The 20,517-nt window shown below is 39.8% G+C and overlaps 1 protein-coding gene across 3 annotated transcripts in view; it reads left to right on the top strand.

The window, feature by feature from the left end:
* The window catches only part of gpc5c (glypican 5c), a 348,645-nt gene that overhangs the window by 252,225 nt on the left and 75,903 nt on the right, over window positions 1-20,517 (top strand). For all 3 annotated transcript variants that reach the window (XM_061979656.2, XM_061979655.2, XM_061979657.2), the window contains one exon: window positions 8,437-8,575. In XM_061979656.2, coding sequence (XP_061835640.1) covers window positions 8,437-8,575 — 139 coding nt within the window. The remainder of the gene's footprint in view (window positions 1-8,436; window positions 8,576-20,517) is intronic.

The following is a 20,517-nucleotide window of genomic DNA, read 5'->3' as shown; positions in this document are numbered from 1 at the left end:
CTCCAGCTCCATGCGGACCTGAGTCCGCTTTCCCACAATATAAAGAACGTCTACAGTAAAGCAGTCCGTCTGCCGTAAACACCAATGTTGTGACACTCTTAAACAGAATACTGCCATCTAGTGCATTTGATGAAAGCACTTTTGTGCGTGCCACACAGCAATGCATAATCAGAGGGTGTTCAGCATGGTTAGAAAGATAGTGACAGAGAATAGAACAAGGATGGACAATTCAACCCTTAACTCAACAATGACTAGATGAGGGTTATGTGTGTGTATATGTGTAAATAAATGAACACTGAAATTCAAGTATTTATTTTATATATATATATATATATATATATATATATATATATATATATATATATATATATATATATAGCTAGAATTCACTGAAAGTCAATTATTTCTTTTTTATATATATATATATATATATATATATATATATGAAATACTTGACTTGGTGAATTCTAGCTGTAAATATACTCCTCCCCTCTTAACCACGCCCCCGCCCCAACCACGCCCCCCGCACCCACCCCCCACCTCCCGAAATTGGAGGTCTCAAGGTTGGCAAATATGTATTATAGACACTTACATCATGTGTTGTCTTCATTACAACACTTATACAATACTTTTAAAGTAATTTTGATAGTAGGCTAATATAGCTTATATAGACACTTACATCATGTGTTGTCTTCATTATAACACTTACATAAGACTTGTAAATTATTTTGATAGTAGGCTAATATCTGATCTTGAATGGGATCGTGCTGAACATTTTAATTTCCCCTCTGGAATTAATAAAGTATTTCTGATTCTGATTTTTATTCTGATATAGCTAATATAGACATTTACATCATGTGTTGTCTTTATTATAACACTTATATAAGACTTTTAAAGTCATTTTGATAGTAGGCTAATATAGCTAATACATACACTTACATCATGTGTTGTCTTCATTACAACACTTATATAAGACTTGTAAAGTCATTTTGATAGTAGGCTAATATAGCTAATATAGACACGTATGTGCTGTCTTCATTATAACACTTATATAATATTTTTAAAGTAATTTTGATAGTAGGCTAATATAGCTAATATAGACACTTACATCATGTGTTGTCTTCATTATAACATTTATATAAGACTTTGAAAGTCATTTTGATAGTAGGCTAATATAGACACTTACATCATGTGTTGTCTTCATTACAACACTTATATAAGACTTTTAAAGTCATTTTGGGACGGCGTGGCGCAGTGGAAGAGTGGCCGTGCGCAACCCGAGGGTCCCTGGTTCAATCCCCACCTAGTACCAACCTCGTCATGTCCGTTGTGTCCTGAGCAAGACACTTCACACTTGCTCCTGATGGGTGTTGGTTAGCGCCTTGCATGGCAGCTCCCTCCATCAGTGTGTGAATGTGTGTGTGAATGGGTAAATGTGGAAGTAATGTCAAAGCGCTTTGAGTACCTTGAAGGTAGAAAAGCGCTATACAAGTACAACCCATTTATCATTTATTTATTTATTTTGATAATAGGCTAATATGGACACTTACATTATGTGTTGTCTTCATCATAACACATATAAGACTTTTAAAGTCATTTTGATAGTAGGCTAATATAGACACTTAGATCATGTGTTGTCTTCATTATAACACTTTAATTTTTTACAGCTCTAGACAGATATTTGTTCATGTATTGTTGGTCCATGATGGCTCTTTCAACATATTGTGTTTTGCCGACCCCTGGCTAAAGGGTGGGTCTCCACACTGTGTATGGAGACACATAATTAGCTGCTAAGCAGGGGGACTCAAACTAGATACAGTGTCAGCCACAGGGGATCGGTGTTTGAAAGAGGCATTCAATGACGATCACGTACTATTTCATGAAAATGGTCCAACACGGCACATCCCTAATTGTATGTGCTCTTTGCAGGTGCTAATGGACACATCATTGCATGCATATTCACCACTAAGTAACAATACAGCATCTTTAGTATAGAAGTATTTGTTCTCACCACGTTTGCACAATCCCTTGTTGCTAGGCAGAATTAGTGAGGTACTGTCGTGAGACATGTTTTTCGCATACATAAACTCTTGGCGAGGAAAGGACAAAGTAGAACTTGAACAGACTACATCAAAGCGAGGTTCACCTTCCCTGTCATGTGTTCTGGGCCACATCAGGTGTCAGCGGCCCGATAAAACTCAATCTCCAAAGAAACATTGACCTTGTCGCTAGCTCCAATCAAGCAGGCAAAGCTCTTTTATTGCCTTCCACTTCACAATCACATCCAACATTCACAACGCTCTTCCGGGTTCTTCTGCAAGGATGCCTTTGTTGTTGTGTCTTGTCTGACATGGAGTGATGGAACAAAGACCACCTCCGTGAGGTCCGTCAGATGGATGGGTCAGCAGGTGGTCCCGTTAGTTGGCCCCATGCAGGGTGATGGGAAAATCATAAAAAGAAATTCAAATGGCTCGAGGCTCAGATGATTGGTGATTCTGTGGATGCCAGAACCAAAGGTTGATTAACTTGGTCCAAACTGTTCAATCATTCCATCTATTGATAGTCTTGCTGCACATCTCCAACTCATTTCCATAACTGTACTCACTTCATCTGCTGTGTATGAACCTGGAGTGCCAGCCATATAAGCCAAGAACTACTGTAGACCTTAATCCAGTGGTTCTTAACCTTGTTGGAGGTACCGAACCCCACCAGTTTCATATGCGCATTCACCGAAACCTTCTTTAGTGAAAACTAAAAAAATTGTTTTTCCAAATTCAAGACAAAGTTATATGTTTTTGGTAACACTTTAGTATGGGGAACATATTCTAAGTAACAAAGACTTAATTTAGAGTTATTTGGTTAGGGTTAGGGGGTTAGGGCCAAGGTTAGAGGGTTAGGGTTATAACAAGGCCATGCAGAATAAGGCATTAATAAGTACTTAATAATGACTAGTTAAGAGCCAATATGTTACTAATTTGCATGTTAATAAGCAACTAATTAATAGTGAATATGTTCCCCATACTAAAGTGTTATCATGTTTTTTTAACTGGTGCACAAAATGAACCGTGCATGAACATCACCTTGTTCAAAGAACAAAACCAACACAGTGCATAAACTCACAACAAATTACACACCTGATAGGGAGAAGTTTGTATTTACACGATGAGTCGGGTGTGTCTTGACCTCCGCCGAACCCCTGAGCCCGACTCACCGAACCCCTTGGGTTCGATCGAACCCAGGTTAAGAACCACTGCCTTAATCCTATAAATCCTTTTTAATGCCCAAGCATCAAGTCTTGGATTTGTCCTTCTTCAGTGTCATTTGTTAAAGACTTGATGCTTCACAGACCTGCTGCCAGTATGCACTTGTCCCACATGTTATCTTATAGCTTTTGTCCAAAATGGAATACATTCATTTTTGTCCTCAAACTTCTACAGACAATACCCCGTAATGACAATGTGAAAGGTTTTTATTTTTTTTTTAATTGCAAATTTATTGCAAACAAAAAACTACAAAAAAAAAAAAAAAAAAAAATCACATTTATTCACAGCGATAGAGCAGCTCTGCCAGCAACTTCACGGTTCCAGGTTCGATCCCTGCTTCGGCCATCCTTCTGCCTTCTGCCCCCAGTGCCACCCACACTGGTTTATTTATTTATTTAGATTTAAAAAAAAATTTTTTAATGAATTTATTAATCAATCAACAAAACAATACACAACAATACCACAATAATGCAAACCAATTCCAAAAGCAAACCCGTCCCAGCAACATTAAGAACAACAATAAACAGAGCAATTGAGGACACACAAACATGACACGGAACAATCCAAATGTAGTGAAACAAAAATGAACATTATCGACCACAGCATCAATATTAGTAACAATTTCAAAATAGCAGTGATTAAAAAACCCTCATTGATATTATAATTAAAAAGATTAATAAAAAATAATAAAAAACTGGTTTAAATGTAACTTATATAATTCACTTCACTGCCTAAATACTTTGTTGATGCGACCTTGTGGTTAGAGTGTCCGACCTGTGATCGGTAGGTTGTGAGTTCAAACCCCGGCCGAGTCATACCAAATACTATAAAAATTGGACCTATTACCTCCCTGCTTGGCACTCAGCCTCAAGGGTTGGAATTGGGGGTTAAATCACCAAAAATGACTCCCGGGCGCGGCCACCGCTGCTGCTCACTGCTCCCCTCACCTCCCAGGGGGTGATCAAGGGTGATGGGTCAAATGCAGAGAATAATTTTGCCACATCTAGTGTGTGTGTGAAAATCATTGGTACTTTAACTTTGGCAGCAATTACAGCCTCAAGTCTTTTTGAGTACGATGTCACAAACTTGGCACACCTATCTTTGGGCAGTGTGGACCATTCCTCTTTGCAGCACCTCTCAAGCTCCATCAGGTTGGATGGGAAGAGTTGGTGTTCATCCAGGATGTCTCTGTACATTGCTACATTCATCTTTCCCTCTATCCTGACTAGTCTCCCAGTTCCTGCAGCTAAAAAAACACCCCCACACCATGATGTTGCCACCACCATGCTTCACTGTAGGGATGGTATTGGCCTGGTGATGAGCGGTGCCTGGTTTCCTCCAAACATGACGCCTGGCATTCACGCCAAAGACTTCAATCTTTGTCTCATCAGACCAGAGAATTTATTTTTTCATGGACTGAGAGTCTTTCAGGTGCATGTTGGCAAACGTTTTACTAAGAAATAGCTTCCGTCTGGCCACTCTACCATACAGGCCTGTTTGGTGGATTGCTGCAGAGATGGTTGTCCTTCTGGAAGGTTCTCCTCTCTCCACAGAGGAATGTTGTAGATCTGACAGAGTGACCATCGGGTTCTTGGTCACTTCCCTGACTGGACTAAGATGAATGCAGCAATGTACAGAAACATCCTGGATGAAAACCAACTGGGAGACTAGTCAGGATAGAGGGAAAGATGAATGCAGCAATGTACAGAGACATCCTGGATGACAACCAACACTTCACATCCAACCTGATGGAGCTTGAGAGGTGCTGCAAAGAGGAATGGTTGAAACTGTCCAAAGATAGGTGTGCCAAGTTTGTGGCATCGTATTCAAGAAGACTCGAGACTGTAATTTCTGCCAGAAGTGCATCATTAAAGTATTGAGCAAAGGCTGTCATTACTTATGTACGAAATTTACAAATGAAAACTTGTCCCATTGTCATTATGGGGTATTGTTTATAGAATTTTGAGGACAAAAATGAATGTATTCGATCCTAGAATAAGGCTGTAACAACAGAATGTGGAAAAAGTGAAACGCTGTGAATAATTTCCTGATGCACTGTGTACAGTCGCCATCTTAAAGGCCTACTGAAACCCACTACTACCAACCACGCAGTCTGATAGTTTATATATCAGTGATGAAATCTTAACATTGCAACACATGCCAATACGGCCGGGTTAGCTTACTAAAGTGCAATTTAAAATTTTGCGCGAAATATCCTGCTGAAAACGTCCCGGTATGATGACGCCGGCACGTGACGTCACGGATTGTAGAGGACATTTTGGGACAGCATGGTGGCCAGCTATTAAGTCGTCTGTTTTCATCGCAAAATTCCACAGTATTCTGGACATCTGTGTTGGTGAATCTTTTGCAATTTGTTCAATGAACAATGGAGACAGCAAAGAAGAAAGCTGTAGGTGGGAAGCGGTGTATTGCGGGCGGCTGCAGCAACACAAACACAGCCGGTGTTTCATTGTTTACATTCCCGGAAGATGACAGTCAAGCTTTACAATTGGCCTGTGGAGAACTGGGACAACAGAGACTCTTACCAGGAGGACTTTGAGTTGGATACGCAGATGCGGTACCGTGAGTACGCATGCAGCTGCGGCTTCCAAACATTTGATCGCTTGCCCGTACGAGCGTGCCGCTATGTGCATGTCACGTACGTAACTTTGGGGACTTTGGGGAAATATATGTTCTGTATGAACTTTGGGGAGGTGAACGGTACTTTGGGCTGTGGGATTGAGTGTGTTGTGCAGGTGTTTGAGTTGTATTGGCGGCAGTGTTGGGTTAGTTACTGAAAACCAGTAACTAGTTACAGTTACTAGTTACTTTATTTCAAAAGTAACTCAGTTACTAACTCAGTTACTTACACCAAAAAGTAATGCGTTACTGTGAAAAGTAACTATTTAGTTACTTCTTTTTTTCTTCTTTTTTTTTTAAAGCTCCCATTAATGCCCTTTTTGCCTTCATTTCAGTACTGTTATTGCTTTGGAGAATAATACAATCTGTTGATCAACTTGACATGCATTTTTATTTTCCTTTTAACATAATTCATGAAAAACAGTGCAACATAAAAAGGCATTCCTCCTTTCTTTAAACTTGGACCAATGACCATTAATAAAAAACAAGTTTAAGTGCAACATAAGAAGAAACATCATCTTCCTTGAAACATAGGTAGTGAAATAAAGCCTGACATCTGGAGTGATGCTGCTGTCTTCCACACTTGGAGCCATGGATTGTAGAATCCTTGTTTTCAGTGGCAGGATCATTGACACAGATGGTGAAGTTTCAGTGCTCAGTAGAGATGTAACACTTTTGAGGGGTTTAAGCACCTAGAGGACCTCATCTGCCACTCTCACATCATCATCAGACAGGGTGACATTTGTCTTCAGGGTGTTGTGGGTCAATGCAGAGTATATAGCTGCCTGCTGCTCCAACATATCATAAGTGGAGTTCCACCTCGTTGGGACATCATGTATGAGCAGGCAACTTTAGCATTTCTTGCTTTGTCTTAAGCACATGAGCAGCTGTTGTGCTTGGGTGGAAGTAAGAAACCTTCCTGATCCTCCCAAAGAGGCGCTCCATCCTATTGACTGAGATTCCCTTCTGTGATGCCAAATTCACTACATGTGCAAAGCACCTATCTGTGGTCCCAGTCCTGCCTCATTCTCTGTAATTATTTGATTTTTGGCATTATCACGTGTGACTGGGATATCTTTATCTTCCAGTCCTCCACTGCTTGTGTCAGTACCTGCGCAAGGTGACTCTCGTAGAGGGGGCGTGTCTTCTCATCTCCCAGTCTGCTGTGATGAAGTGAGGGCTTATAGTTCCGCTGGACGTCCAGCCGTCTGTCATGAGCGCAACAGATGATGCTCGGGATAGTTCATCCACAACTTTTTTCTTCTCCTGCTCATAAAGATCTGGCACAATCTTATTGCTGAAGTGGGTGCGCGACGGGATGTCGTAACGTGGTTCAAGCACGTTCAGCATGTGTTTAAAACCCTCGTTTTGCACAACCGAATCTGCACTTATAAACACACCGATTCAATGGCGCTGGGCGTTCAAGCTCCTCCGTTATTGTGCTCGCCGTGACCACGCTGTGTGTGGACTGAACGTGCCAACAACTTTTTTGTTTTGTTTCATATATCAAACCGCGGATCAAACCCCCCCTCCCCGCCCCCCCACCCCCCCACACACACACAGACCGCGCCTCTTTTCTTCTCTCCGGCTTGTGACAGAGGAAGATTCAGAAGAAAGACACCGCAGCGCTTCTGTTTCTAGCCGATACTACGGTACATCAAAAGTAACGTAAAATAACGCAGTAACGCATCATGTAGTAACGGTAACTAAATTACTGAATTAAAAAAAATAACGCGTTAGATTACTAGTTACCGCCGAAACTAACGGCGTTACAGTAACGCGTTACTTTGTAACGCGTTAGTCCCAACACTGATTGGCGGGTTATATGAACGGGAGGGGGGAGGTGTTTGTTATGCGGGATTAATTTGTGGCATATTAAATATAAGCCTGGTTGTGTTGTGGCTAATAGAGTATATATATGTCTTGTGTTTATTTACTGTTTTAGTCATTCCCAGCTGAATATCAGGTACCACCCGCCTCTCACAGCATCTTCCCTATCTGAATCGCTCCCACTGCCCTCTAGTCCTTCACTCTCACTTTCCTCATCCACGAATCTTTCATCCTCGCTCAAATTAATGGGGAAATCGTTGCTTTCTCGGTCCGAATTGCTCTCGCTGCTGGTGGCCATGATTGTAAACAATGTGCAGATGTGAGGAGCTCCACAACCTGTGACGTCACGCGCATATCGTCTACTACTTCCGGTAGAGGCAAGGCTTTTTTATCAGCGACCAAAAGTTGCAAACTTTATCGTCGATATTCTCTACTAAATCCTTTCAGCAAAAATATGGCAATATCGCGAAATGATCAAGTATGACACATAGAATGGACCTGCTATCCCCGTTTAAATAAGAAAATCGCATTTCAGTAGGCCTTTAAACTCAAAACACCTGAAAAATGCAACATTCACCTCCAGATGTCGCTTGGTATTTGTTCCCAAAGGCAAACAGAAGTATGCGCATCACAGTTTTCTTCCATCTCACAGTGTGTCACACGTGCGTCTTTGTGACTTTATGTCGTTGGATTTGTCATCCAGGAGACCCAGGAGAGATTTCCGAATCTGGGCCAGACAGAGACCTGGGAGGATCTGGGGAGTGGGGCAAGCGAGGGCAGCGCCACAGATTGTGACGATGAAGACGGATGCCAAGCCTCAGGAGACGGTGCAGACAAGACCTGTAAGTCACGTGCACACGCACTACTATTTAACACCTCTGCACCCGAGTCATTCAAAACTGACTATACTAACATCAGATATGTTTTTGCAACATGCCATTTTGTTCCACCACATTCTTACATGGCACTTTCTTCCAAAAACACCCCCTGCGTGCCTCTCAGAAGTCGACACAACAAACCAGTTCTGCACACAAACACACAACACGCTGTGTTGTCGTTGTGTTGGCTTTTATAGAAGTTGTTTGATTGCCTGCAAAAGACTCAGTGGTGCCGTCCCAATAATTACAAGGTGATTACGGTTAATCCGCCAGGGTCCAACAAGTTTGGGATTATGCGCAGCGCGCCAGTTGCAAGAATACACAACTGTTGTGCGCCACGTTTGTTTACCCAAAGACAAACAAAGATTGTTACCTGAAGAAGTGAGCACTGTTTGACTCTTTACTTTCAGAAAATTCCATGTTTTTATCAAATAATTACTGTAACTCATGTGATTAATTACAAAATAATTATTATCACATGTAAACATGCATTATTTTACTTTTTTTTAAACTTGTATTTAATCCTTTATTCCTATTCAAGGTTCCTACTATTTTGCATGTTTTATCATTTTGACTTGTTCCTCAGAGTTAAATTAAAGTTAAAGTACCAATGATTGTCACACACACACTCGGCGAAATTATTCTCTGCATTTGACCCATCACCCTTGATCAACCCCTGGGAGGTGAAGGGAGCAGTGGGCAGCAGCGGTGGCCACGCCCGGGAATAATTTTTGGTGATTTAACCCCCAATTCCAACCCTTGATGCTGAATGTCAAGCAGGGAGGTAATGGGTCCCATTTTTATAGTCTTTGGTTTGACTCGGCCAGGGTTTGAACTCACAACCTACCCATCTCAGGGCGGACACTTTAACCACTCTGCATCATGGCTGTGAGGGCGCTTACTGAGGGCATCCTGTGATAGTGTTTCTCCATCTCGCTCCTCTGTAGCCATGGTATATCATTAAGATTTTATCGATACCATTACCCGTATCGACATTGGTATTCATCGGCACGCTATGTAATTTGTGGAAATAAAGATGTGAAAATTGCTTTTAATTAGCATTTCTATTGCTTGGATTCAAAATGACGTCACGTCCGGCTCATTAAATATGTGCGGTGGTCAAGCCAGCGTCTGTTTTCGATGGGTACTAGGCACCATTTAGACTTTCTCAAAGAAAAATGCTGTATGCTTGCATTGTTTTTGGCTGCACGGACCGTTTAAATCGCGGAGAGGATAAACGTTTCGCCAGAGTTCCTCGAGAGGTAATCAAGGATGGCGGAAGAGTGCAAGGTTTTATGAAAAAAGACGAAAAAAGTACTACACACTCCCGCACGAGGGAGCAGAGCCGAAGAATACAATGCAATGAGTTTGCAGTGACCACTCCGTTAATGTACTTTTAACGTTTAGTGTTTGCCATTTAACTATTATCCTGATATTTTTTGTATTTCTTAAGAGATACATTTTTGCTACGAGTATTTCGTAAAGCACCAATTCGGGGAGTTGAAATAAAAGAAATCAAATGTGAACAAAACCTGAAAGAAGGTAAGAAGCTTTGACCAAAGACAGCAATCATTAATGAATCTTTCAGCACATACACAATGTTGACATCTATAGTTATATTTTGATAAACAATCATAAATGAATCTTTCAGCACATACACAATGTTGACATCCATAGTTATATTTTGATAAACAATCATAAATGATTATTTCAGTACATACACAATGTTGACATCTATAGTTATATTTTAATAAACAATCATAAGTGAATCTTTCAGCACATACACAATGTTGACATCTATAGTTATATATTGATAAACAATTATAAATGATTATTTCAGTACATACACAGTGTTGACATCTATAGTTATATTTTGATAAACAATCATAAACGATTATTTCAGTACATACACAATGTTGACATATATAGTTATATTTTGAGAAACAATCATAAATTAATCTTTCAGCACATACACAATGTTGGCATCTATAGTTATATTTTGATAAACAATCATAAATTAATCTTTCAGCACATACACAATGTTGACATCTATAGCTATATTTTGATAAACAACCATAAATGAATCTTTCAGCACATACACAATGTTGACATCTATAGTTATATTTTGATAAACAATCATAAATGAATCTTTCAGCACATACACAATGTTGACATCTATAGTTAGATTTTGATAAACAATCATAAATTAATCTTTTAGCACATACACAATGTTGACAGCTATAGTTATATTTTGATAAACAATCATAAATGAGTATTTCAGTACATACACAATGTTGACATCTATAGTTATATTTTGATAAACAATCATAAATGATTATTTCAGTACATACACAATGTTGACATCCATCCATCCATCCATCCATCCATCTTCTTCCGCTTATCCGAGGTCGGGTCGCGGGGGCAGCAGCCTAAGCAGGGAAGCCCAGACTTCCCTCTCCCCAGCCACTTCGTCCAGCTCTTCCTGTGGGACCCCGAGGCGTTCCCAGGCCAGCCGGGAGACATAGTCTTCCCAACGTGTCCTGGGTCTTCCCCGCGGCCTCCTACCAGTCGGTAGGAGGCCGCAATCATAAATGAATCTTTCAGCACATACACAATGTTGACATCTATAGTTAGATTTTGATAAACAATCATAAATTAATCTTTCAGCACATACACAATGTTGACATCTATAGTTATATTTTGATAAACAATCATAAATGTGTATTTCAGCACATACACAATGTTGACATCTATAGTTATATTTTGATAAACAATCATAAATGTATATTTCAGCACATACACAATGTTGACATCTATAGTTATATTTTGATAAACAATCATAAATGAATCTTTCAGCACATACACAATGTTGACATCTATAGTTATATTTTGATAAACAATCATAAACTAATCTTTCAGCACATACACAATGTTGACATCTATAGTTATAGTTTGATAAACAATCATAAATGAATCTTTCAGCACATACACAATGTTGACATCTATAGTTATATTTTGACAAACAATCATAAAGAATCTTTCAGCACATACACAATGTTGACATTTATAGTTATATTTTCACAAACAATCATAAATGAATCTTTCAGCACATACACAATGTTGACATCTATAGTTATATTTTGATAAACAATCATAAATGATTATTTCAGTACATACACAATGTTGACATCTATAGCTATATTTTGATAAACAATCATAAATGAATCTTTCAGCACATACACAATGTTGACATCTATAGTTATATTTTGATAAACAATCATAAATGAATCTTTCAGCACATACACAATGTTGACATCTATAGTTATATTTTGATAAACAATCATAAATGAATCTTTCAGCACATACACAATGTTGACATCTATAGTTATAGTTTGATAAACAATCATAAATGAATCTTTCAGCACATACACAATGTTGACATCTATAGTTATATTTTGACAAACAATCATAAATGAATCTTTCAGCACATACACAATGTTGACATTTATAGTTATATTTTCACAAACAATCATAAATGAATCTTTCAGCACATACACAATGTTGACATCTATAGTTATATTTTGATAAACAATCATAAATGATTATTTCAGTACATACACAATGTTGACATCTATAGCTATATTTTGATAAACAATCATAAATGAATCTTTCAGCACATACACAATGTTGACATCTATAGTTAGATTTTGATAAACAATCATAAATTAATCTTTCAGCACATACATAATGTTGACAGTTATAGTTATAGTTTGATAAACAATCATAAATGAATTTTTCAGCACATACACAATGTTGACATCTACAGTTATATTTTGATAAAGACGGGGAAAAACATGCATACTCGTTAATGGCGTGTGCAACAACAACAACAACAACAAACATGGCTGTAGACGCAAAGTTAAATCATGCAACATTACCCTAGCAAAAACAATGCATATTTATTGGGGAGAGTCTTGATACCAATGGTTTTGACCCGGCCACACACAAATAAGATTAGACCTCCATGTTTTTCCAAGTTTTCATCTGTTTTGTGGTGTAGAATGATGTCTGGAGCACATGTTAGTTTGATATGTTTGGAAACTCCAGGTACGAATAATCTTTTATCACTCGACAAATCTTTTGTTTGTTTGTTTGTTTTGTTTGATAAAGTATAAGGATCTATTTCATTGCATAGTTGGATTTTTTGCTCATATCTGCGTTTTGCAGGAAGATCTAGGCCTCTTGCTGTACAACAGGAATCTTTGCTTGGTTGACCACCTCTGGTGTTCACTTCCGGGAAGAAGTCACTTGTCGGAATACAAGATATTAGCACAAGAGGTTGTACTGTAACATGTCAGAGCAGGGACGTCTTTAATCAACACCTTTTTTTTTTTTAAGTCTTAAACAAGTCAAGTATGTGTGCAGCGCCAGGTGAAATGCAGTTCTGTCATCTTCTTGTGAAGAGCACACACATCCATCACTTTGTTTCAATTCATTACAATTACACTCAGCTGGAAATAATGTTTATATATGGCATACATGTGCAGAGATCAAACTTTTACATAACATAAATATTTCATATAAATCAATTAGCATGTTATGGGTGTGCATGTTGTAACAATAGGAATTATTTGTGTTTATAATAATAATAATAATAATAATACATTTTATTTATAAGGCGCCTTTCTGGGCACTGAAGGACACCGTACAAAATCACAACAATAAAATCAAATTGGATAAAAAAAATAAAAAACATTTTTTAAATAAAACCAATCAATCAATCAATCAATCAATCTTTATTTATATAGCCCTAAATCACAAGTGTCTCAAAGGGCGGCACAAGCCACAACGACATCCTCGGTACAAACCCCACATACGGGCAAGGAAAAACTCACCCCAGTGGGACGTCGATGTGAATGACTATGAGAAACCTTGGAGAGGACCGCATATGTGGGTAACCCCCCCCCCTCTAGGGGAGACCGAAAGCAATGGATGTCGAGTGGGTCTGACATAATATTGTGAGAGTCCAGTCCATAGTGGATCCAACATAATAGTAAGAGTCCAGTCCATAGTGGGGCCAGCAGGACACCATCCCGAGCGGAGACGGGTCAGCAGCGTAGAGATGTTCCCAGCCGATGCACAGGCGAGCGGTCCACCCCGGGTCCCGACTCTGGACAGCCAGCACTTCATCCATGGCCACCGGACCTGTGCCCCCCCCCCCTCAAGGAAAAGGGGAGCAGAGGAGAAAAGAAAAGAAACGGCAGATCAACTGGTCCAACAGGGGGGCTATTTAAAGGCTAGAGTATACAAATGAGTTTTAAGATGGGACTTAAATGCTTCTACTGAGGTAGCATCTCTAATTGTTACCGGGAGGGCATTCCATAGTACTGGAGCCCGAATAGAAAACGCTCTATAGCCCGCAGACTTTTTTTGGGCTCTGGGAATCACTAATAAGCCGGAGTTCTTAAAACAACAACAAAGAGAAAAGAAAAGATGATTACAATGAATAAGCAGTCACGAATAGGTGTGTTTTGAGTCTTGATTTGAAGAGGGATATTGAATCTAAGTTGCGAAGGTCTGGTGGTAAAGAGTTCCAAAGATGTGGGGCAGAGCGGCTGAAAGTTATGTTGCACACGGTCGTATTTAAATGACGGACGGGAAGCTGAATTACTGAGTCTTGACAGCAAATGATGTATTTGTGTATTATTGATAAAAAAAACAACTCAATGAGCAAGTATAATTTCCGATGGTCCAGTTTGTAATTAAGAGACAGAACTCACTGAAACACATTTAGGCCAGCAGCGATTGACACGCAAACGCGACGCGATGGAGCGACGTCGGGAGACAACCAGAGACCTGTCAGTCACAGCGGATGCTATCTTGTTTCGAAGCAACTTTATGGATTGCTATATTACCTCAATTGTTCACTTTTTTGAGTGCATTAAAGGGGAACATTATCACAATTTCAGAAGGGTTAAAACCATTAAAAATCAGTTCCTAGTGGCTTATTTTATTTTTCGAAGTTTTTTTCAAAATTTTACCCATCACGCAATATCCCTAAAAAAAGCTTCAAAGTGCCTGATTTTAACCACCCGTCCATTTTCCTGTGACGTCACACAGTGATGCCAACACAAACAAACATGGCGCATAGAACAGCAAGCTATAGCGACATTAGCTCGGATTCAGACTCGGATTTCAGCGGCTTAAGCGATTCAACAGATTACGCATGTATTGAAACGGATGGTTGTAGTGTGGAGGCAGGTAGCGAAAACGAAATTGAAGAAGAAACTGAAGCTATTGAGCCATATCGGTTTGAACCGTATGCATGCGAAACCGACGAAAACGACACGACAGCCAGCGACACGGGAGAAAGCGAGGACGAATTCGGCGATCGCCTTCTAACCAACGATTGGTATGTGTTTGTTTGGCATTAAAGGAAACTAACAACTATGAACTAGGTTTACAGCATATGAAATACATTTGGCAACAACATGCACTTTGAGAGTGCAGACAGCCCAATTTTCATCAATTAATATATTCTGTAGACATAACCTCATCCGCTCTCTTTTCCTTAAAGCTGATCTGTCCAGTTTTGGAGTTGATGTCAGCAGGCCAGGGAAGCTAGGGTCGATATTCTTCTCTTGATCATCTTCGGTGGCATAAGGGACGGTGTGAGCCAAGACATCCAGGGGGTTTAGCTCGCTCGTCTGCGGGAACAAACTGCCGCCATCGCTTGCCATGCTACCGAGGGCCTTTGTCCCTGAATTGCTCACATACTCCGGCAGATTAAATGGGGGTCTGACGGCAGATTTCTTTGACTTTGTCTTTGGAAATGCATCTGCTTTGAGTGTCGCAGGATATCCACACATTCTTGCCATCTCTGTCGTAGCATAGCTTTCGTCGGTAAAGTGTGCGGAACAAACGTCCAATTTCTTGCCACTTTCGCATCTTTGGGCCACTGGTGCAACTTGAATCCGTCCCTGTTGGTGTTGTTACACCCTCCGACAACACACCGACGAGGCATGATGTCTCCAAGGTACGGAAAACAGTCGAAAAAACGGAAAATAACAGAGCTGATTTGACTCGATGTTTGAGAAAATGGGGGATTGCTTCCCGATGTAACGTCAAGTTGTGACGTCATCGCTCCGCGAGCGAATATTAGAAAGGTGTTTAATTCACCAAAATTCACCCATTTAGAGTTCGGAAATCGGTTAAAAAAATATATGGTCTTTTTTCTGCAACATCAAGGTATATATTGACGCTTACATAGGTCTGGTGATAAAGTTCCCCTTTAATATCGGCCTGTGGATTAACGGATCGATAAAACCTTGTCGCGACTCGTCGTGAGTAAAGCGCGTTCACTTCAAGCTGACTTTGAGGAATTTTTGAGGAGGAAATATTGTGTTCCAAACTTTAGTGGGGCATTGCTTCCTTATTTGTCATTATTCAAGGCTGATCTCAATGTGTAGCAGCAGCAGCTGAACTGAATGTGACAGCGTGTCATAATTACGTCGCTCAGATGGATAAAAAAATTGCGAAAGCAGTATCGTTAGTCCAGGATCTTCACGGTCCTCATGAGCTGACCTAATTACCGTATTTTTCGGACTATAAGTCGCAGTTTTTTTCATAGTTTGGCCGGGCTCCAGTGCGACTTATATATGTTTTTTTCCTTCTTTATTATGCATTTTCTGCAGGTGCGACTAATACTTGTGTGCGACTTATACTCCGAAAAATACGGTAGGTACTCAGTATACATCCCTAGTTATTGGGGTATTTGTGTGGCATTTTATGTATGAAAAACGCTGTATTAGTAAAGTTTGATTGATTGATTGACGATACACACCCAGATTAATCACGCAATTTATTTTTAAGTAAAACATTTTTTAAATGTTGCTGGATGACATCCTGACAATAAAATTGCATTAGGGTCCAAATATTGGGCTCTTTTATAGGTTTTATCTAAATGATGCCAGCCTTTCATACCCTGTTGTTCATCATGATTAAAAGTGAGAGGAATCTGATTAGACATTAATCATTTTCCGGCACTATTTTTGCATTTGAATATTGTTATCCATATTCCACTTCTGGAAAATACTACTAGTGTGATACAAAGTATTGCAACTATGAATTCAAAGTGTCAGATGTTTTTTCCATCTGACGACTTCAGGTTTGGGAGAAAAAAAAACAAAAAACTTGAGTATTGTTTAAATGCTAAGTAAATACAATTATACAGTGGTACGTCCATTTAGGAGTGTTTTGAGATAAGAGATGTCTCTTGGCTGATTGTTATGTTTTCTGTTGCTGTAGCAAATGTCACAGTGAACCCTGTAAGGTCCGCCCAAAACATCTGGTCTCACTCGCTAGCACTAGCTTACAGCGAGAGATCAACATGACTTTGTTTTTCCAACTATGGGAAGGAAGAAAGTGAGGGTGAAGAAGTGGAAGATAATCATTGAATTAAGGAAATAAATAATCAAAAACATGAACGAGCATGTTTGAGCGTATCACTCGCTACTCGTCTGCACCAAACTGACATGCCAGCCAAGAATGTTCAAATAATATTCAAACGGCAGACTGTGAAAATATGAGCAAGCTGCTGATGGTGTGTTTGACGGAGCAGCAGCTGTAAGGGGATACCGTCAAAGTCCACTCTCCGGGGTTAATGTTGTACATCACTTCATAAAACTACTGTAGTTGTTAGTAGTGCATTCTAATTGATTGTCTTTATAAACAATTTCTTATCTAAAAGTTTGATTTTCTTTTCAGAAAGGCATGTTTCATGTTAAAGTGCCGTTTTGGTTGGACCAAGCACCGATTAAATAGATTTTAATTCATTTCAATAGGAGACATTACAAGTAACTAGTAAATTGACATACTATTGTAGTTCCTATGGAGACGTAAAATACTTTAAAACAGGGATCCCTAAACTTTTTGACCCGGGGGCCGCATTGGGTTAAAATAATTTGGCCAAAGGCCGGGCTATATCATGGATGGATGGATGGATGGATGGATGGACAGGAAAAAACACAAGAGGCTATATCATCCCTACAAGCCTGTTTCGCAGGTTTATTAAAATCAGGGAAACTTGCGAAACAGGCTTGTCGGGATAATATAGCCTCTTGGGTTTTTTCCTAACCTAACGTATATTCCGCTCTACCCGGTATTGAACACTGTATAATGGATAAACCACAGAAACTTCGACTATATATATATATATATATATATATATATATATATATATATATATATATATATATATATATATATATATATGTATGTATGTATGTATGTATGTGTATGTATATACTGTATGTATATATATATATATATATACATATATATATATATATATATGTATATTGTTCTTGTTCACGAGTGAGGGAAGAGTGGATCGTGAGATCGACAGGCGGATGGGTGTGGCGTCTTCAGTAATGCGGACGCTGTATCGATCCGTTGTGGTGAAGAAGGAGCTGAGCCGGAAGGCAAAGCTCTCAATTTACCGGTCGATCTACATTCCCATCCTCACCTATGGTCATGAGCTTTGGGTTATGACCGAAAGGACAAGATCACGGGTACAAGCGGCCGAAATGAGTTTCCTCCGCCGGGTGGCGGGGCTCTCCCTTAGAGATAGGGTGAGAAGCTCTGTCATCCGGGGGGAGCTCAAAGTAAAGCCGCTGCTCCTCCACATCGAGAGGAGCCAGATGAGGTGGTTCGAGCATCTGGTCAGGATGCCACCCGAACGCCTCCCTAGGGAGGTGTTTAGGACACGTCCGACCGGTAGGAGGCCGCGGGGAAGACCCAGGACACGTTGGGAAGACTATGTCTCCCGGCTGGCCTGGGAACGCCTCGGGGTCCCACAGGAAGAGCTGGACGAAGTGGCTGGGGAGAGGGAAGTCTGGGCTTCCCTGCTTAGGCTGCTGCCCCCGTGACCCGACTTCGGATAAGCGGAAGAAGATGGATGGATGGATGGATGGATATATATATATATATATATATATATATATATATATATATATATATATATGATCTGTCTCATGGCAGATTAGACAAACTGCCTTTTCCTTACACTGAATAAAAAAAAGTCATATGTCCACTGATGTTTAAAAACTCTACACTGAGTCTATTTTACGTTTCCCCAACGATTTTGACATTTTTTTTTCCTCCTGCACTAATTCACTGCGGTGCGAGCGTGATGATGTCACGTTATCGATAGGAAAATGCATTTTTAGACAATATGATTTGCCTGATTGGCTAAGAGACCCGAGTGCAACAAGCAGTAGAAAATGGATTGATAGATAGGCTGGAAAGGACAGATTTAAAAAATTATAATAATTTATTATTTTTTTATTTTATTTTATTTTTTCCAACTCGGGACTACCCGCGGGCCGGATTTTGGATGCTGGCGACCGTAGTTTGGGGACCTCTGCTCTAAAACAATAAAAACACAAAATAAATAAATAAAACTATAAAATGCATGTACGATGAAATGTTAATGGTCTTAATCCGAATCCAAGGAAATATTTCCCCATATTCATTCCCTCTTTTCCACAGTATTTCGTAGCTCTGCAGAGCAATCAATAGCCATTAGACTGCCAGTTACACACTGCCCTGGACAAATCCTTTTGGCCTTGTCCCTTGTTACCATGTGGATGAAACATGCTGGCCTTCCTCACAGCCCTATGGGTATCCTAACAGCAGAGGGAAATCAATCAAAGCCACTGTTTGAGATTTACTAAACAAACCCCTTCAGTTTGTGCATTTAGCATGAACCGACACCCCAGTGAGGCCGGGAGCTCATTGAGCTTTCTCTGCAGGTTGGTACAAAGTACTAGTCTTTCTCTGCAGGTTTGTACAAAGTACGAGTCTTTCTCTGCAGATTTGTACAAAGTACTAGTCCTTCTCTGCAGGTTTGTACAAAGTACTAGTCTTTCTCTGCAGGTTTGTACAAAGTACTAGTCTGTCTCTGCAGCTTTGTACAAAGTACTAGTCTTTCTCTGCAGGTTTGTACAAAGTACTAGTCTGTCTCTGCATGTTTGTACAAAGTACTAGTTTTTCTCTGCATGTTTGTACAAAGTACTAGTCTTTCTCTGCAGGTTTGTACAAAGTACTAGTCTTTCTCTGCAGGTTTGTACAAAGTACAAGTCATTCTCTGCAGGTTTCTACAAAGTACTAGTCTGTCTCTGCAGGTTTGTAGAAAGTACTAGTCTTTCTCTGCAGGTTTGTACAAAGTACGAGTCTTTCTCTGCAGGTTTGTACAAAGTACTAGTCTTTCTCTGCAGGTTTGTAGAAAGTTCTAGTCTGTCTCTGCAGGTTTGTACAAAGTACTAGTCTTTCTCTGCAGGTTTGTACAAAGTACTAGTCTGTCTCTGCAGGTTTGTACAAAGTACTAGTCTTTCTCTGCAGGTTTGTACAAAGTACTAGTTTTCTCTGCAGGTTTGTACAAAGTACTAGTCTTTCTCTGCAGGTTTGTACAAAGTACTAGTCTGTCTCTGCAGGTTTGTACAAAGTACTAGTCTTTCTCTGCAGGTTTGTACAAAGTACTAGTCTTTCTCTGCAGGTTTGTACAAAGTACAAGTCTTTCTCTGCAGGTTTGTACAAAGTATTAGTCTTTCTCTGCAGGTTTGTACAAAGTACTAGTCTTTCTCTGTAGGTTTGTACAAAGTACTAGTCTTTCTCTGCAGGTTTGTACAAAGTACAAGTCTTTCTTTGCAGGTTTGTACAAAGTACTAGTCTTTGCTAATGTGATGGACCTTTTGGTATTCATGACAACATTACAGTACAATCAAGTCTCAGCAATATGCTCGCTCATTTTGTCCACAGAGGTTTTGGATGTAATTTGCAAAATAATGAACTTTCTTTCATTCCACTTGACTTATATACTCAATTTTTCAGGGAGGTTTTTCTCC

This window comes from Nerophis lumbriciformis, linkage group LG19, assembly GCF_033978685.3.
Source record: "Nerophis lumbriciformis linkage group LG19, RoL_Nlum_v2.1, whole genome shotgun sequence".
NCBI lineage: Eukaryota > Metazoa > Chordata > Actinopteri > Syngnathiformes > Syngnathidae > Nerophis > Nerophis lumbriciformis.
Note: the sequence above shows the minus strand (reverse complement) of the source record. Positions and strands in the feature narration are given on the sequence as shown.